This window comes from Salmo salar, chromosome 27, assembly GCF_965601325.2.
Source record: "Salmo salar chromosome 27, fSalSal1, whole genome shotgun sequence".
Classification (NCBI taxonomy): Eukaryota; Metazoa; Chordata; class Actinopteri; order Salmoniformes; family Salmonidae; genus Salmo; species Salmo salar.
This window is the reverse complement of record NC_138317.1, coordinates 18,629,720-18,646,846: the sequence shown is the minus strand read 5'-3', so window position 1 is coordinate 18,646,846 and position 17,127 is coordinate 18,629,720. Positions and strand designations below refer to the sequence as shown.

Sequence of the window (17,127 nt, the reverse complement as noted above, 5' to 3'; positions counted from 1 at the left end):
GACTGGTGGCTCTGGGAAGACTTAGCGTGGTAGCGTCAGGGGCGAAAATCTGATATCAACTTTCGAGGGGACAATTACATGAAAGTTTCTCAAGAGCAATTCCTGAGGGGGACACCAAAAGTAGTGCTGTAACACATAGCCTACATTGTAATATGGTAAATGTATATTGAGGAACCAAAGAAATAAGGTGTTTGCCGTACTCCTAACTACCGGTACCCAAAACTACACAACTAATCACAACAGCAATACCATTGCCTTTAACAAATCTTAGTTCAGTCACCAGTTTAAGTTGAGAGTGGGGGTATCCATGGCATTTTCCAATTATGTTCCTATTTTACAAGTCAAAAAAATGGAGAACCTTTTATAATGTTGCCAAACAAAGACTCAACAAACTTACCTGAGACTCCCTGTCTCTGCCAGTCTGTCCCTGCATATCTGTCCCCAACTCTACTGTCTGTGTGTCATCTGTTGCCTGCTCTGCCTAATGACATCATTGTGAAACATTTCCATTAGAATTTCATTTCTTTCTTATGAACATTTTATCAACTAGTCTTTGAGATATTAGGCTACTAGGGTTCTTACTATGCGTTTTGGTGTATTGAAAAATACTCTGATGTCCGTCTTTTATTTTTCTGCCATTTTTCTACCTGGCTGGCTGGCTGGCTACACACACAGTGTGTAGGTTATTTACAGTAGATGGGCTTCTATCATCTTCAATCATTCTATTTGGGCTTCGATCTAAAAGGTAGCTAGCAAATGTGAAACGGATTAAAATGACAAGAGTTGACAGCTGTATGAGTTCACCATTTACACAACATACCTTTTGTAATTTTAATAGTTTGTTTCATATTGGCTGGCTTCCAACAATAGCTGAATTTGCAAAGCTAGCGAGCACCAATTCAGTTTCAGTGGTGTTTGCTATAATCTTTGCTACCCGGATTAAATAAAGGTGAAATAAGATAAATAAATAAAAGTTCCCTTGCGACAATTTAGCTTTTGCAACGAGACCATTAAATATATTTAAGACAATGGTAGAAGAGAGTGTAGTTCTGTTCAGTTTGGATTTCAGTTTATCGCTAACCTTATCACAGGGACTTTGAAGCACTAATTTACATCATCTGCATGCTGATTCCATCTTTGACGACGCCACATAAATGGAATAGGTACTAGCTAGCTTAATAGTTAATATTTGTGCGCTAGCTCTGCATATTCAGCTAGTGTGTGTGCGCGATTGACTGGATTAACCTCACGTCAGTTACGTGCATTGAGTGCCTTTCAGACAGTAGATACGACCTCTCTGTTACCTAGCAAGCTAAGGAACTGGCAGTGGATCAAACCATTGTGAGGCAAAGGGTGGGGGGGTTGCAATCTTTTGAAACTTAAAAACGCGCTATTAAGTGTCTATAATCAGCACAATTGCTTTCATTGCGTATTATTAATATTATTTAAATTACATAGTTATGTTTCAGTGATATATTGGGGGGGACAAATCATATTTTTCCCAGGATGGGGGGGTCGTGTGTCCCCCGTCCCCCCCGGGATTTCCGCCCCTGGGTAGCGTATCACTTTGGATGATTCACCAAGAATTTTTTTATGTTCTCTGCTTCAGTACTGTATTTTGTAACAAAGTACACTCTCTCTGATGCATCACGAGGCGCTCCCCTTCGCAACAAGTTCTCTCTGTCAAGTCGTCCGGCCCTTATACCTGCATCTTTCCGGACCTGAGCGCTGTAGCTCCGATTCAAGAAGCGATTCTCCAATTCAGCAGATTAGACACTGTAGTCTGTTGCCTGATCGCAAATTCTGGAATTGGCCATATGGAATTGGCCAGACTCTTTGGAATTGGCCATATGGAATGTTCTCTTTTAGCCTTTTGGGGTGAAAACTGTCTGCCGTCAGAATGGTATTCCCATCTGTAGGCTTCCTAAAGATTGATGTGTTCAAACTACCATCGTCATTTTTACTGATGTCAAGGTCCAACAAAATGTATGTTATCCTTGCTGTACTCCATAGTCAGTTTGATGTTAGGGTTAATGCTGTTAAGGTATTGGTTGAAGGATATAAGTTCATCTTCTGAGCCAGACCATAACAGGCAAACATCATCAATATAGCATCCCCGCCATATAATCCAGTCAAATAACTGTTTTTTTGAAGGATCCAAAATGAAGTAATTTCCCCATTTACCTAAGTACAAACCAGCATAGGAAGGTCTGTAGCAAGCTCCCATGGCACATCCTTTGACTTGTTTAAAAATACGGTCCTGAAAGACAAAGATGTTATTATTAAGAGTCCATTCAGTCAGTGAGACAATGAATTCTGTGGGAGGCATTTCAGTCTCAGGCCGGGTACTCAAGAAATGGTGCATAGCTGCAAATCCTTGTTCATGTTCAATGGTGGTGTATAGAGACTCCACATCCATGGTGACCAAAAAGGAAGCTGTACCTATATTGTTAAATTCCTTAATTTTGTTCAACACATCTGTGGTATCTTGAGATAGGCTGGCAGTGACGGCAGAAAAGGCTTAATAAAGTAATCAATGTACTTGGAGATGGGTTCTGTCAGACTTTCATAACCACTGATGACTGGTCTGCCTGGGAGGTTTTCAAGATTCTTGTGGACTTTTGGAAGAAGATAAAAAGAAGCCAAACGTGTACTGTCATTGAAAAGAAATTTGAACTCATTGTCTGAAAACCATTCTCATAAGCTTCTGTATTCCCAGTCATGTGAAATCCATAGATTAGGGCCTAATGAATTTATTTGAATTGACTGATTTCCTTATATGAATTTTAACTCAGTAAAATCATTGAAAGTGTTGCATGTTGCGTCTATATTTTTGTTGAGGCATTCTAGGGTAGACCAGGGCTTTTGGCATCACTGCAACCTGGTCTCAGAGAATGTCGTATTATTCTGTACGTAAATCCAAGGTGTTCCATTTAGCATGATATGTCACGTTTTGTATTGTATATAGTAATTTGTTGATATCCATCACCCATTTTGTATGATATGTCAGAAATGTCAATTCGTATTATATACATTACCAGTCAAAAGTTTGGACACACCTACTCATTCAAGGTTTTTTTTTTTATGTTGTAGAATAATAGTGAAGACATCAAAACTACAATTGAAGTCGGAAGTTTACATACACCTTAGCCAAAACATTTAAACTCAGTTTTTCACAAATCCTGACATTTAATCAGAGTAAAAATGCCCTGTCTTAGGTCAGTTAAGATCACCACTTTTCTTAAGGACCGGTGTTCCGTCAACGGGGCAGTTGTAAATTGTAACAGTTGTAAATCATGCAGCGCGTTATATCAAGATCTCAGATTTTAGAGTAACAACAAATGTCGGTACATAGAAGTGTCTTATATCGGCTGAAAGCTTAAATTCATGTTAATATAACTGCACTGTCCAATTTACAGTAACTATTACTGCAAAAAAATGCCATGCTATTGTTTGAGGAGAGCTCTTAACAACAAAACACTTTTTCAACGCGATAGGTTTGATAAATTCACCTCTGAAGGTGAAATGTGTACTTACATTCTGAAATCTTGCTCTGTTTTATCATCCAAGGGTCCCAGAGATAACATGAAGTGTTGTTTTGTTAGATAAAATCCTTTTTCATATCCTAAAAAGGTTCATATAGCACACGCGATTGATTTTGTATTTCCACTCTTTCAATTTGCAAAGAAAGGAATCTGTGAAAATCTCACCCTAAATGTTGTTTGAACGATTCAAATCACATTTGTATGTATTCCTCAGAGATCCTAGAAGGTAACAAGACTTCACTATTTCATTAGGGGTGTAGTATAACCTATAGGACACCATATTTGGTCAGAGAGCGACGCCTTCATGGCACGCCGATGACGCGGGCGGCCATCACTTGAAGGACTGTATCTTTATCAAATAAGCACCAATCGGGGTCAAACAAAGCTAGCTAGATAGCCAATCAACCCCGTCTCGGTCGCAAAATGTAGGTGCTAACCTTTTGCGACAGCATGCCTTTTCCTTTTGGACACAATGTATAAGAATATTCAGAGTTATGAAGTTATGAAAACTGCTTGTTTTGCAAATGTTGAACTTATATGGCTACTAATACTTGGAAAGCTAACTCAAAGTCCAAGTATACAGATTTGACGATATTCTTGCAGAAAAATGGAATATGAATGCGAATGTCTCATTCATGATTTGCCCAAATGTACCTGGGGACTCATTTTTCAAGTTATCCCTCTGAAACTTTGCACATACACTGATGCCATCTTGTGGACACTAGCGGAATTACAACCAGAGTGATGGCTATAACTATGACCTTTCTCTTGCATTTCAAAGATGGTGGGAAAAAAAGTCTGGTTGGTTTTTAATTTGTATTTTCTTCTACCAGATCTATTGTGCTATATTCTCCTACATTCAATTCACATTTCCACAAGTGTTTCCTTTCAAATGGTACCAAGAATATGCATATCCTTGCTTCCGGGCCTGAGCTACAGGCAGTTAGGCGCATTTAGGCGCACATTTATAAAAAGGGGGCTATCCCTAAGAATTAAGAATGTGACATGTCAGAATAATAGTAGAGAGAATGATTTATTTCAGCTTATATTTCTTTCATCACATTCCCAGTGGGTTAGAAGTTTACATACACTAAATTTGTATTTGGTAACACTGCCTTTAAATTATTTAACTTGGGTCAAACGTTTTGGGTAGCCTTCCACAAGCTTCCCACAATAAGTTGGGTGATCTTCACAAGGTCCTTTGCTGTTGTTCTGGGATTGATTTGCACTTTCCGCACCAAAGTACATTCTAGGAGACAGAACGCCTCTCCTTCCTGAGCGGCATGACGGCTGCATGGTGCCATGGTGTTTATACTTGCGTACTATTGTTTGTACAGATGAACGTGGTACCTTCAGGCGTTTGGAAACTGCTCCCAAGGATGAACCAGACTTGTGGAGGTCTACAATTTGTTTTCTGATGTCTTGGCTGATTTCTTTTGATGTTCCCATGATGTCAGGCACTGAGTTTGAAGGTAGGCCTTGAAATACATCCACAGGTACACCTCCAATTGACTCAAATTATGTCAATTAGCCTATCAGAAGCTTCTAAAGCCATGACATAATTTTCTGGAATTTTCCAAGCTGTTTAAAGGCACAGTCAACTTAGTGTACGTAAACTTCTGACCCACTGGAATTGTGATACAGTGAATGATAAGTGAAATAATCTGTCTGTAATCAATTGTTGGAAAAATGACTTGTGTCATGCACAAAGTAGATGTCCTAACCGACTTGCCAAAACTATAGTTTGTTAACAAGAAATTTGTGGAGTGGTTGAAAAACGAGTTTAAATGACTTAAACCTAAATGTATGTAAACTTTCGACTTCAACTGTATGAAATAACACATATGGAATCATGTAGTAACCAAACAAGTGTTAAACAAATCAAAATATATTTTATATTTGAGAGTCTTCAAAGTAGCCACATTTGCCTTGACGACAACTTTGCACTCTTGGCATTCTCTTAACCAGCTTCATGAGGTAGTCACTTGGAATGCATTTCAATTAACAGGTGTGCCTTGTTTAAAGTTCACTTGTGGAATTTCTTTCCTTCTTAATTTGCTTGAGCCAATCAGTTGTGTTGTGACAAGGTAGGGGTGGTATACAGAAGACAGCCCTATATGGCAAAAGACCAAGTCCATATTATGGCAAGAACAGCTCAAATAAGTAAAGAGAAATGACAGTCAATCATTACTTTAAGACATGAAGGTCAGTCAATTCAGAAAATGTCAAGAACTTTGAAAGTTTATTCAAGTGGACACCAAGAATAAGAAGAGACTTGCTTGGACCAAGAAACACCAGTGGAAATCTGTCCTTTCGTCTGATGAGTCCAAATTAGAGATTTTTGGTTCCAACCACCGTGTCTTTGTGAGACGCAGAGTGTGTGAATGGATGATCTCTGCATGTGTGGTTCCCACTGTGAAAGGCACACTTAACCAGCATGGCTACCACAGCATTCTGTAGCGAGACACCATCCCATCTCGTGTGCGCTTAGTGGGAATAACATTTGTCCTTCAACAGGACAATAACCCAACATACCTCCAGGCTGTGTAAGGGCTATTTGACTAAAAAGGAGAGTGATGGAGTGCTGCATCAGATGACCTGGCCTCCACAATCACCCGACCTCAACCCAATTGAGATGGTTTGGGATGAGCTGGATGGCAGATTGAAGGAAAAGCAGCAAACAAATGCTCAGTATATGTGGGAGCTCCTTCCAGACGGTTGGAAAAGCTTTCCTCATAAAGCTGGTTGCTTTATTTAACTAGGCAAGTCAGTTAAGAACAAATTCTTATTTACAATGACGGCCTACATCAAGGCAGAGGGTGGCTACTTTGAAGAATCTCAAATATAAAATATATTTTTTATTTGTTTAGCCCTTTTTTGGTTACTACATGATTCAATATGTGTTATTTCATAGTTTTGATGTCTTCACTATTATTCTACAAAGTAGAAAATAGTTAAAAAAAAAAAAAATTTAATGAGTAGGTGTGTCCCAACTTTTGACTGGTACTGTATGTTACGTATATGCTAAGCCTACAAAATGTTAGGAATTTGCAAAACATAATATATGTTACGAATTTGCAAAAGGTATGATATGTTATTAATTCTAACTAGGTGGCTAATGTTAGCTAGCTGGCTAACCCTAGCGGGGCCAGGGGTTAGGGTTAGAGATAAGGTTAGGGTTAACTTTAGGAGTTAGGTTAAAAGGTTAATTTTTCCAATCCCTCCCTCTGCAACTGGTTCCTGAACTTCCTGACAGGCTGCCCCCTGGTAGTGAGGGTAGGTAGCAACACATCTGCCACGCTGATCCTCAACACTGGAGCTCCCCAGGGGTGCGTGCTCAGTCCCCTCCTGTACTCCCTGTTCACCCATGACTGCATGGCCAGGCACGACTCCAACACCATCATTAAGTTTGCAGACGACACAACAGCAGGTAGGCCTGATCACCGACAACGACGAGACAGCCTATAGGGAGGAGGTCAGACCTGGCCGGGTGGTGCCAGAATAACAACCTTTCCCTCAACGTAACCAAGACTAAGGAGATGATTGTGGACTACAGGAAAAGGAGGACCGAGCATGCCCCCATTCTCATCGACAGGGCTGTAGTGGAGCAGGTTGAGAGCTTCAAGTTCCTTGGTGTCCACATCAACAACAAACTAGAATGGTCCAAACACACCAAGACAGTCGTGAAGAGGGCACGACAAAGCCTTTTCCCCCTCAGGAAACGAAAAAGATTTGGCATGGGTCCTGAGATCCTCAAAAGGTTCTACAGCTGCAACATCGAGAGCATCCTGACTGGTTGCATCACTGCCTGGTACGGCTATTGCTCGGCCTCTGACCGCAAGGCACTACAGAGGGTAGTGCGTAAGGCCCAGTACATGACTGGGGCTAAGCTGCCTGCCATCCAGGACCTCTACACCAGGCAGTGTCAGAGGAAGGCCCTAAAAATTGTCAAAGACCCCAGCCACCCAGACATAGACTGTTCTCTCTACTACCGCATGTCAAGCGATACCGGAGTGCCAAGTCTAGGACAAAAATGCTTCTCAACAGTTTTTACCCCCAAGCCATAAGACTCCTGAACAGGTAATCAAATGGCTACCTGGACTATTTGCATTGTGTGCCCCCCCCCAACCCCTCTTTTTACACTGCTGCTACTCTCTGTTTATCATATATGCATAGTCTCTTTAACTATACATTAATGTACATACTACCTCAATTGGGCCAACCAACCAGTGCTCCCGCACATTGGCTAACCTGGCTATCTGCATTGTGTCCCACCCACCACCCGCCAACCCCTCTTTTACACTACTGCTACTCTCTGTTCATAATATATGCATAGTCACTTTAACCATATCTACATGTACATACTACCTCAATCAGCCTGACTAACCGGTGTCTGTATGTAGCCTTGCTACTTTTATAGCCTCACTACTGTATATAGACTGTTTTTTTACTGTTGTTTTATTTCTTTACTTACCTATTGTTCACCTAATACCTTTTTTGCACTATTGGTTAGAGCCTGTAAGTAAGCATTTCACTGTAAGGTCTACACCTGTTGTATTCGGCACACGTGACAAATAAACTTTGATTTGATTTATTAATGCAGGCAAACTTAAATCTTTTTTTTTTACCTCATTTCTACCAGCATGTCACGTGCAACCAGAGCATACAAAGCTCTCCCTCACCCTCTATTTGGCAAATCTGACCATAATTATATCCTCCTGATTCCTGCTTTCAAAAAAAACTAAAGCAGGAAGTACCAGTGACTCGCTCAATATGGAAGTGGTCAGATCAGATGGTGCGGATGCTACACTACAGGACTGTTTTGCTAGCACAGACTGGAATATGTTCTGGGATTCATCCAATGGCTTTGAGGAGTACTGCAGGCTACATTTCTTTAAATTGACAATTCTGTGAACTGTATTGTGCAGGTTTAAAATTGATACAATACCTGTTAGCAAAGGTATCAGCTAGAGATGAGGTGCAGGAGCTTGCAGGGATTTGTAGTTTTGCGTGACCTCTACTGATGCTAATTAGCATTTTCGAATCTGAGAGTAAATAGAGCCGAATGTATTGTCCGAGAGAGATTTACATGGTTATTAAACGTAACGCCAGGGTAAGCCTATACGAAACACAACCCTTATTTTAAGTGTTTCTAAAATCCCCAATGGGAATAATGAATGATGGAAAAACAATTGGAACCATTTCCCTGTTTGACTGCAAGGTTTTATAGGTATTATAACACCTCTACTATGCGGCTCTATTGGAAGCAGCTACAGATCTTCAGATGGGTGGAGTATGTGTATTGCTGGTGGAAAGGAATGAGGAAGTAAATGGGATTGCTAAAAAGGCCCTCAGGATAAAGGATGTGGGATTGCCAATGAGCAAGGCAGCTCTTACAGGACTGATATGGGAGTAGTAGTGTTGAGATGGCAGGAGAGGTGGAACAGAGACACAAAGGGCAGGCATCTATCACAAGTACAGAGGAAAGAGTGGGAGGGGAGGACGGCAAGAAGAGAGGAGACCATCTTTACAAGGCTAAGGGTGGGACACAGCCGGCTGAATAAAACATAAAAAATGATAGGAAAGCATCCAACAGGAAGGTGTGATTACTGCCAGGGAACAGTGACCGGAACATGTACTGATCAGTGGTGTAGGGTAAACGCAAGTAATCGCAGTTTACCCACATTTTTTATTTAGCACAAGTTTACCCACCTTTTGTGGAAAAATCCATTGAAAGTAAAGGGAGCATAGCTTTTTTCCACTAGGACCGGCAGTATGAGAGCCGAGAGAGGGAGTGAGATCCATTATGAGGGAGAAGGGGATACTGAGTCATCAAATATGTTTTATTTTTATTTTTATAAAAACGGGGTAGGCAGGTCGAATTTCCTCCCTGTCTCTGGCGCACACTCCAGTACAGTAGGCGGCGTTAATGCAGCATAACGTTGGATGCCAACCGCCTATAAACCCCACTGAAGAAGAAGCTAGCCATAAGTATTTTTTTTAAAAGAGTCTCCGCCTTTTATGACATCTACTTTGTTTTGACATTTCTTTCAAAAAATATTTATCCAAACTATGTCTTCCTCTGATGTTGCTCGGCAGCTGGTACGTCATGAAGTAGTTTTTTGTATGTGTATTCCCTAGTATTTAGAGTTAGTTATCTGAATAGAAACTTTACAGAACATAACGAACAAGTTTAGGACGTTTGAGTCGAGTTAGACATGCCACGGAGTGTCCCTTGCTAATTCTAACTAGCTTGCTTTTTAAAGTAACCGTTGTGCTTTTCGAAAGTTAAGTTGTCGTGTTAGCAAACGTTAGTAACGTTGTAGCCTCCTCCGCTATATTCATAGCCGGCACTGTCTGTGAAAGTTTAGCTTCGTTAAGCTGTCGTTAGATACTGTAACGTTAAGTAGGTAACTTTAGATATCGATGCTTTGCGAGCTGTGTCTTGATCAAATTTGACTCAAAATAATGTCATGATTTAACGTCAGCTGCTTTCAAATGATTATATTTTGTTACGTTTCAAATGGCATTTCTTGTTCACTACACTAGAGCAATAAACAAGAGAGGTTCAGAGGCTTATATTTGGTGTTTGAACAGACATTACTCTGGGGGAGTGTCTGATGTGTTATGTTGTGTTCCTGACACGATAAGGGAGCACATCACCTCTCTCTGTCTGGCCATGTTGGGTTTGACAGCCTTCCAGACCAGCTGGTCAACAAGTCCACATGCCAAGGCTTCTGTTTCAACATCCTCTGTATAGGTAAGACCACAACCGTCTCTCTCCAACCAGGCCTATCCCCTTGCTACCTCTCACACTCCGTCTCTCTCTCTCTCTGTGTGTGTGTGTGTGTGTGTGTGTGTGTGTGTGTGTGTGTGTGTGTGTGTCCCACCAGGTGAGACTGGTATTGGTAAGTCGACCCTGATGGACACACTGTTCAACACTAACTTTGAGAACTGTGAGTCGTCCCACTTCGAGCCACAGGTGAAGCTGCGAGCCCAGACATACGACCTGCAGGAGAGTAATGTCAAACTCACACTCACAGTAGTCAACACTGTTGGCTTTGGAGACCAGATGAACAAACAGGACAGGTAGGGAGAGGGGTGTGTGTCACATCACTGTCAGCTTTTAAGACTAGCTGAACAAACTGGGCAAGTGTGTGTATACTAACCTTATGTTTCTCCCTACTAGCTACCAGCCGGTGGTGGACTATATAGACCGTCAGTATGAGACCTATCTCCAGGAGGAGCTGAAGATCAAGAGAAGCCTCCATAACTACCACGACTCCCGGCTCCATGCCTGTCTCTACTTCATATCGCCCTCCGGACACTCCCTCAAGTCCCTGGACCTACTCACTATGAAGAAACTAGACAGCAAGGTGTCTGTCAATGGCTTCTGGTCACTGACCCAGTATAGTCACTGACCCTACTCATATCACTGTACTGAGGTCACAGCTCTCAGATCCTTGTGGCAGTCAAACACTGAACCAACTCTAGGAAGGAGATATTTAGCTCTAGATGTCAGGGTATTTTTTAGCTTCTCGAATCTGAGTGCTAATGTGTGTAGTTGTACATTCACAAGATGTGTGTGAATGCACATGACTGAGGCCAGAATTCAATCTGTTCATATGTTTACTTTTCTGATTAAAAAAAAAAACGTTATTTAGCAGACCCTCTTATCCAGAGCGACTTACAATAGTGAGTGCATACATTTTTGTACCAGTCCTCAAGCGCCATGCTCTACCAACTGAGCCACATTGGACCACAATGCGTCTGTTAAAGGCAATGTTACTGAGTTTGTGGAGATCACATTCAGGGTAATCACTGCAGGTGACTGCTCAATTGGAAGTCAAGCACGCTATAGCGTGGTTTCTGAATTTATCCCTGCCTGACTGTGTTGTAGTTTAGTGTTACCCTAGATGTGTCCACTCTGGAGTGGTCTACAGTTCCTCTGCGTGCTGTCTAGTCACTCACAGTAGCTGGAATGAGCTCAGCTGTGTGCCCACCCCAGTGATTACCATCTGAATGGTGTTGTTTTCTGTGGAATGCTGTCTAGCTTTCTTTGTCCTGTATGGACAGAGAGATGTAGTGACTCTGAAAAAGATGGGAGAGCGAGAACAGTAAAAGTAGAGGACTGATGCAGAGCGAGACAGAGAACAGTGTGTTTGTACCAGGCACAGAGAGTATATACTTAGCTGTGGTGTGTGTGGGTTGTAGGCAAGAAGCTAGTGTTGGCTGGGTGGCCTTTGTGTGGGATTCTGTCAATAACACTACGAATCATGAGTCTGCAGCATGCAAAGTACAATGAGTTGCATGGGCCTTGTAGACAAGTTAGCATGCTAATGTCATGTAGAATGTGCACCTTCAAAATGGTTTCTTTCAGTACTCAAATATTGTGTAATTCTCACCATCCTTATTTGCACAGGAATACCAAATTCTGTCTGTGTATGTGCGTGTTTGTTCCAGGTGAACATCATCCCAGTGATAGCCAAGGCGGACACCATCTCTAAGAGTGAGCTGCACAAGTTTAAGCTCAAGATCATGAGTGAGCTGGTCAGTAACGGAGTTCAGATCTACCAGTTCCCTCTGGACGATGAGACTGTAGCCAAGGTTAACACTACCATGAATGTAAGTACATGCACACGCATCTGCTGCTGCACATGTTTATGTAGTTATTGTTGACAGAGCGTCTCAAAGAAGGTATTCACATATGTATCTTAGTGTCTGTAATGTGCAGTCTACATCTCAGGGCTATGTCACCAAGCCAGCTAGAGATATGCAGGATGGTCTAAAACTAGCTAGCTTCAGTTGGCTTCACATTCTAACTAAGGCTTCATCCATGTCACAAAGGTGGGTATTGATCAAACGCCTGCCGCTAATTCAAGCCAGGCTTCAAACTGCACATGCATGTCACACGTGGATAGCTCAGCGAGTCAAAAATGGATTTGAATTAAAACAATGCTCGCATACCCTATCCTGATTTGGGACAATTCCTCAACTGGAAGTGTGTGTGTGTCTGTGTGTGCAGGGCCACCTGCCGTTTGCTGTAGTGGGTAGTACAGAGGAGATGATGGTGGGGAACAAAATGGTGAAGGCTCGCCAGTACCCCTGGGGTGTAGTGCAAGGTAAGAGCGAGAGTGTGTTTGGGTCCCTCTGTGGGGCAGGAGAAGAAGATTGGACAAATCCACTGTTGTACTGATTGTGTTTCAGTGGAGAATGAGAGTCACTGTGACTTTGTGAAACTGCGTGAAATGCTGATCTGTGTGAACATGGAGGACCTGAGAGAGCAGACTCACACACGTCACTATGAACTGTACCGCCGCTGCAAGCTAGAGGAGATAGGCTTCAGAGACACAGACCCTGAGAGCAAACCTGTCAGGTACACACACACACTGAAATCAAACCTGTCGGGTACGATACACACACATTGACTCTGGCACTAGTGAAATTGAAGTGTGCATGACCTTTGAAATGTGTGCACAGCCTGCAGCAGACATATGAAACAAAGCGTACAGAGTTTCTGGGGGAACTTCAGCGGCGAGAGGAGGAGATGAGACAGCTGTTTGTCCAGAGAGTCAAAGAGAAGGAGGCTGAACTCAAAGATGCTGAGAGAGGGGTACACGTCACATGCACACACACCTACAGTAACACACCACATTCACAAATACAAATATATTACAAACTTAGCAGAACATGTGTTTTATGTGAAGGTATCCATTGTAACTCTAACCTTTTTGCTGCTGTGTGAGTAGCTGCAGGGAAGGTTTGAGCAGCTGAAGCAGTTGCATGCCGAGGAGAGGGGTGCATTGGAGGAGAAGAGACGAGTTCTAGAGGAGGAACAAAGTTCCTTCAGTAAGAGACGAGCTGCAGCCCAGCTACTGCAGGCCAAGAACCTTAATGCTAATGGGAAGAAGGACAAGGACCGCAAGAAGTGAGTTACAGTACCTCTGACCTCTAGGCCATACTCTAAATTCTCTTTTTAATGTCTCCATTTGAGAAGTTTAGAGTTTTTCTATAGATGTTTGATATCAGTCTTTGTGCTGTGACTGAGGGCAGTTCCTAACACATGATTGTCCAGCTCTCTTCTCTTATTGTCCCCCACTTTCCCTCTTGTCCCATATCTCTCTCCGTCTCAGCTCTGGGTTCATGTGAAGATCAGCGCGACTTGGATCAAAAACAACCACTGGCATCTAGTCCTCTATTCTGCCCTTGTTGGCTAGATTCTGGCACTAAATAGAAAGTAATTTCACAGAGCCTGCTAACTTCAAATTTCTTACTTTATATTAAAAAAAAAAACATTTTAAAACTGACTGTACTGTCAACAGCCCATAAGACATCAGTCTAAAGATGTAAGTTATGAGGCTCACGTGTTGTTCCTGTTCGGTTTGCTTCAGTGTTTCTCCTATGATTTCTTTCAGCAGCGGTGGCAAAGCTATTCGGGGGTGTGGCCAATGGCGTGGTTTTAGAGGCCCTCTTGGTATCAGACAATGTTGCCGTTTTAAAGTTAATTTCCTGCAATTCTACACATTTTGCTATGGCTTATGCCATTTTTATGCTATCTGAGTGACTCAAACCTTCTAACAAAATCAATGGGTGACCCATGACATGGAATTTTACATTCTCCCTGACTGTCAAGTTTATTTTGAGTGTTAGTTCTCAAAGATCTTATTTAGAAAAAAATATTGTTTATAGCTGTTGCTATTCTGGTTTTGGTGGTTTAAGTTTATATTAAAAACGTTACCATCCAGAAAACTATCTTAAAAAAATACAATATAAAATAATATTGTGCCGCTGCTAAACGCACGTAGGGGAAACACTGCTTTGATGTTTAATGACAAAAATCTGAATGTTTTATTTTTTACTTCCTTTTTGTGGCATTTTGCTTTATATATCCCTGTATTTTATATCTCCCTCTATTAACCCCTGCCACTATAGGGCACCAGTAGCCTTGCAGTTTTCCCAATTAATTCCCTTTTTACTTGCTTTACACTTTACTGACTGTTTCACTACCCTTTATTAGTAATATTATTTACCAATTGGATGGGATTTCTGTAAATTTATACTCGTTAGGTATATTCATTTTCCTTCTTAGGGAGAGTTTAACCAATGATTATATTCCAGTGAAACATAATGCTATGCCAAACTGAAACACTTGAGTGCTTAAAGTCTTTGTGTGCCTTACATGTGATATTTATATGGGCTCACTATAGACCAGCGCAGATCAGGGTACTGTTTACACAAGTGATGTCATGTTTACATGTTTTAACTACCCCAGTCAGACTCCTCCATTCCACTGTCCCTTCACTCATTTGGCATGCATTTATTGGGGAAAGATTTTAATATCTATAACAATTGTATTTTTCATAAGTTATCTTTTAAACCAGTGTCCTATGCATTGTGTGCAATTTTGTTCTCAGTTTTAAATAAATTCTCTATAGTGAAACTGACCTGCAGTATTATACATTTTTCCAGCAGTATTTCTCATTATTTATATAAAAGCAGTTAAAACTCTGCCTCTTTTTCTTTTGTTGATGTCTAGGCTACTTAAAAGGTGTTTTCTGCTCTAGTACTGACTGAGGTGATACAGTATCTGTAGTGTTTTTTTTCTTTTCTTGATGCCATTTTATTTACTCTCTCCTGACACCCTGATCTAGTGGTCTTCTCACTTCCCATAATTGAGATCCGAACCGATTTGAATCCGTTAAATTCCTACCCGACCCTGACACAATCCGGTCATAAAAATAAAAATCAGATTCGGATCTGAGGTGGACCAGATCTGACCCAAAACCTCGCCGAGCTGAGGTAATCGTATCCAAATTGGGTTGATCTCTGTCCGACTAAAATGCAACCGAAAGATTAAAAATGAAGCTTTATTGCCGCCAAAGCCAGCAAGAGTTTGTCTGGCACTGAACGTTAACATGGATTTTCGGTTGTAGGTCTAACTAAAATAATTGTGGTCTACAGTTGAGCATTTTCATGAAATCCCTATTTTTGTCATCGCATACAAGGCAGAGCAGGGAATAGTAATACTCTGTAGGTCTATTTTAGTAAACAACATTCCAATCTAGCCTATAACTCTTTTGATCAACATTGATTTAGGCTAAAGGTAGGCTATAGCCTGTTTGACTAGCAAGCTTTAAAATACATTTTGAAGAGGCTACTGACATTCCTCCCATCTGCATTCCCATGTAATTTCCAACAACTGGGATTTGTATTGTAGGTCTAGACGAGGTTAGTATTCCCGCTATGACAACGTTAGAATTGGAACAAAACGATTTATAGGTTTTCAGAGCTGTTTGTTTCTGTTGAGCACATTTTTTTAATTAGAATATTTTTGTTGTGATTTTCGTACACTAGCGTTAGACATATTTTGGTTGGTTATGTCTAACTCAGGTGTAACTCATAATAGCCAAATGTGTTTGTTTTAAATGAAATGTAGATATATCCTTTAGGCCTACAGAATTAGCCTGTACATCCTGAGATGGGTTTGATTAGAAAAATCATCCATGCCACAGTTGTGTATGCCTACCGTCCGGCGAATTCATAAAATATTAATAATTGAAGCGTTCTGATATTTCTTACATCTATTTATGCAATACACAAAAACACCGGCAGCCTTTCAACATTAGGCTACAATATTTTCTGCAAATAAATTTATGGCGATCAGTCTATCGCACATGCACACATGAGCAGATTAACTTGGTCAAAAATGGGATTTTGAAAGAAAGCCACGGAACTAGCGCATGAATGGGTCACTCATCTTTATGCCTTCAAACATCACATGTACTTCACTCGAGTAAAGCCAGGATGTAGGTTAGCATAATTCCGGCCCTCAGTGGTGGATTTAGGTATGGGCGGCATGGGGCGCCCACTCAAATGTGGAATGGTGACATTTGCGCGATCGGTTTTCTATCGCTCATTTCCGCGGCACGTCAATGATATGTCACCATGTGGGACTGTGGGTCAATTAACCCTGTCGGAGTGCATTTGTCCCACTCAGAAGAGATGGGGCGGGGGGTAGGTTGACCTCAGGTATCAAATAGCGCACCTCTAACTTCGTACAGTACTAATACAATTAGTACAATCAGTCACTACGAAATGCTACCAAAATAAGCCAAAATTTATTCATAACACTGTGAATATATAGTTTCACAGACATATTGTTGCATTTTTTTCTGGTTTGTGTGAAATCGTTAAGAATAATGTAAAACCAGTCTGCACACCACCAAGGTGGATTGGTTTAATCTTGACTCTTGGTTGACAGTGTTGGGGGATGGGTAATGTATTGATGCTCGAGTGCCAAATCAACACAAATTGATAAGAAAAGGTCTAAAACATCAGGTGCCCAGTTTAGGAAAAAGAGGAAAGAAGAAGAGGAGAAATGCGCAAAAGATAAAGGTATACAGCTATGTCATCTCTTTATGAGTATAATATTATGAATGTAATGAAAAAGGCTAGTGTAGCACTTATGTTTGTTAGCCTATGTTGCTTGCTATGCTATTACACATAGGGCGACAATATTCAATTTTCTGTCCAACTAGCTTACTTAACATTGGATATAATTTCACACAGTTTCATCATGATA

General features: G+C 41.2%; 1 protein-coding gene across 1 annotated transcript; it reads left to right on the top strand.

The window, feature by feature from the left end:
- The first annotated feature begins 9,514 nt into the window (after window positions 1-9,514).
- Window positions 9,515-14,333, top strand: LOC106588576 (septin-10). The gene is made up of 10 exons (XM_014177719.3): window positions 9,515-9,647; window positions 10,197-10,305; window positions 10,439-10,634; window positions 10,735-10,921; window positions 12,009-12,170; window positions 12,571-12,667; window positions 12,753-12,921; window positions 13,026-13,158; window positions 13,295-13,473; window positions 13,679-14,333. The coding sequence occupies exons 1-10, from the start codon at window positions 9,618-9,620 to the stop codon at window positions 13,692-13,694; spliced, it is 1,278 nt and encodes a 425-aa protein (XP_014033194.1). The 5' UTR covers window positions 9,515-9,617; the 3' UTR covers window positions 13,695-14,333.
- Window positions 14,334-17,127: the final 2,794 nt, after the last annotated feature.

Coding starts and splice junctions, on each gene's coding strand:
- LOC106588576 (XM_014177719.3), top strand. CDS start 9,618: ATGTCTTCCTCTGATGTTGCTCGGCAGCTG. Junction 12,922..13,025: donor CCTGAGAGCAAACCTGTCAG/GTACACACACAC, acceptor ATGTGTGCACAG/CCTGCAGCAGACATATGAAA. Junction 13,159..13,294: donor TCAAAGATGCTGAGAGAGGG/GTACACGTCACA, acceptor CTGTGTGAGTAG/CTGCAGGGAAGGTTTGAGCA.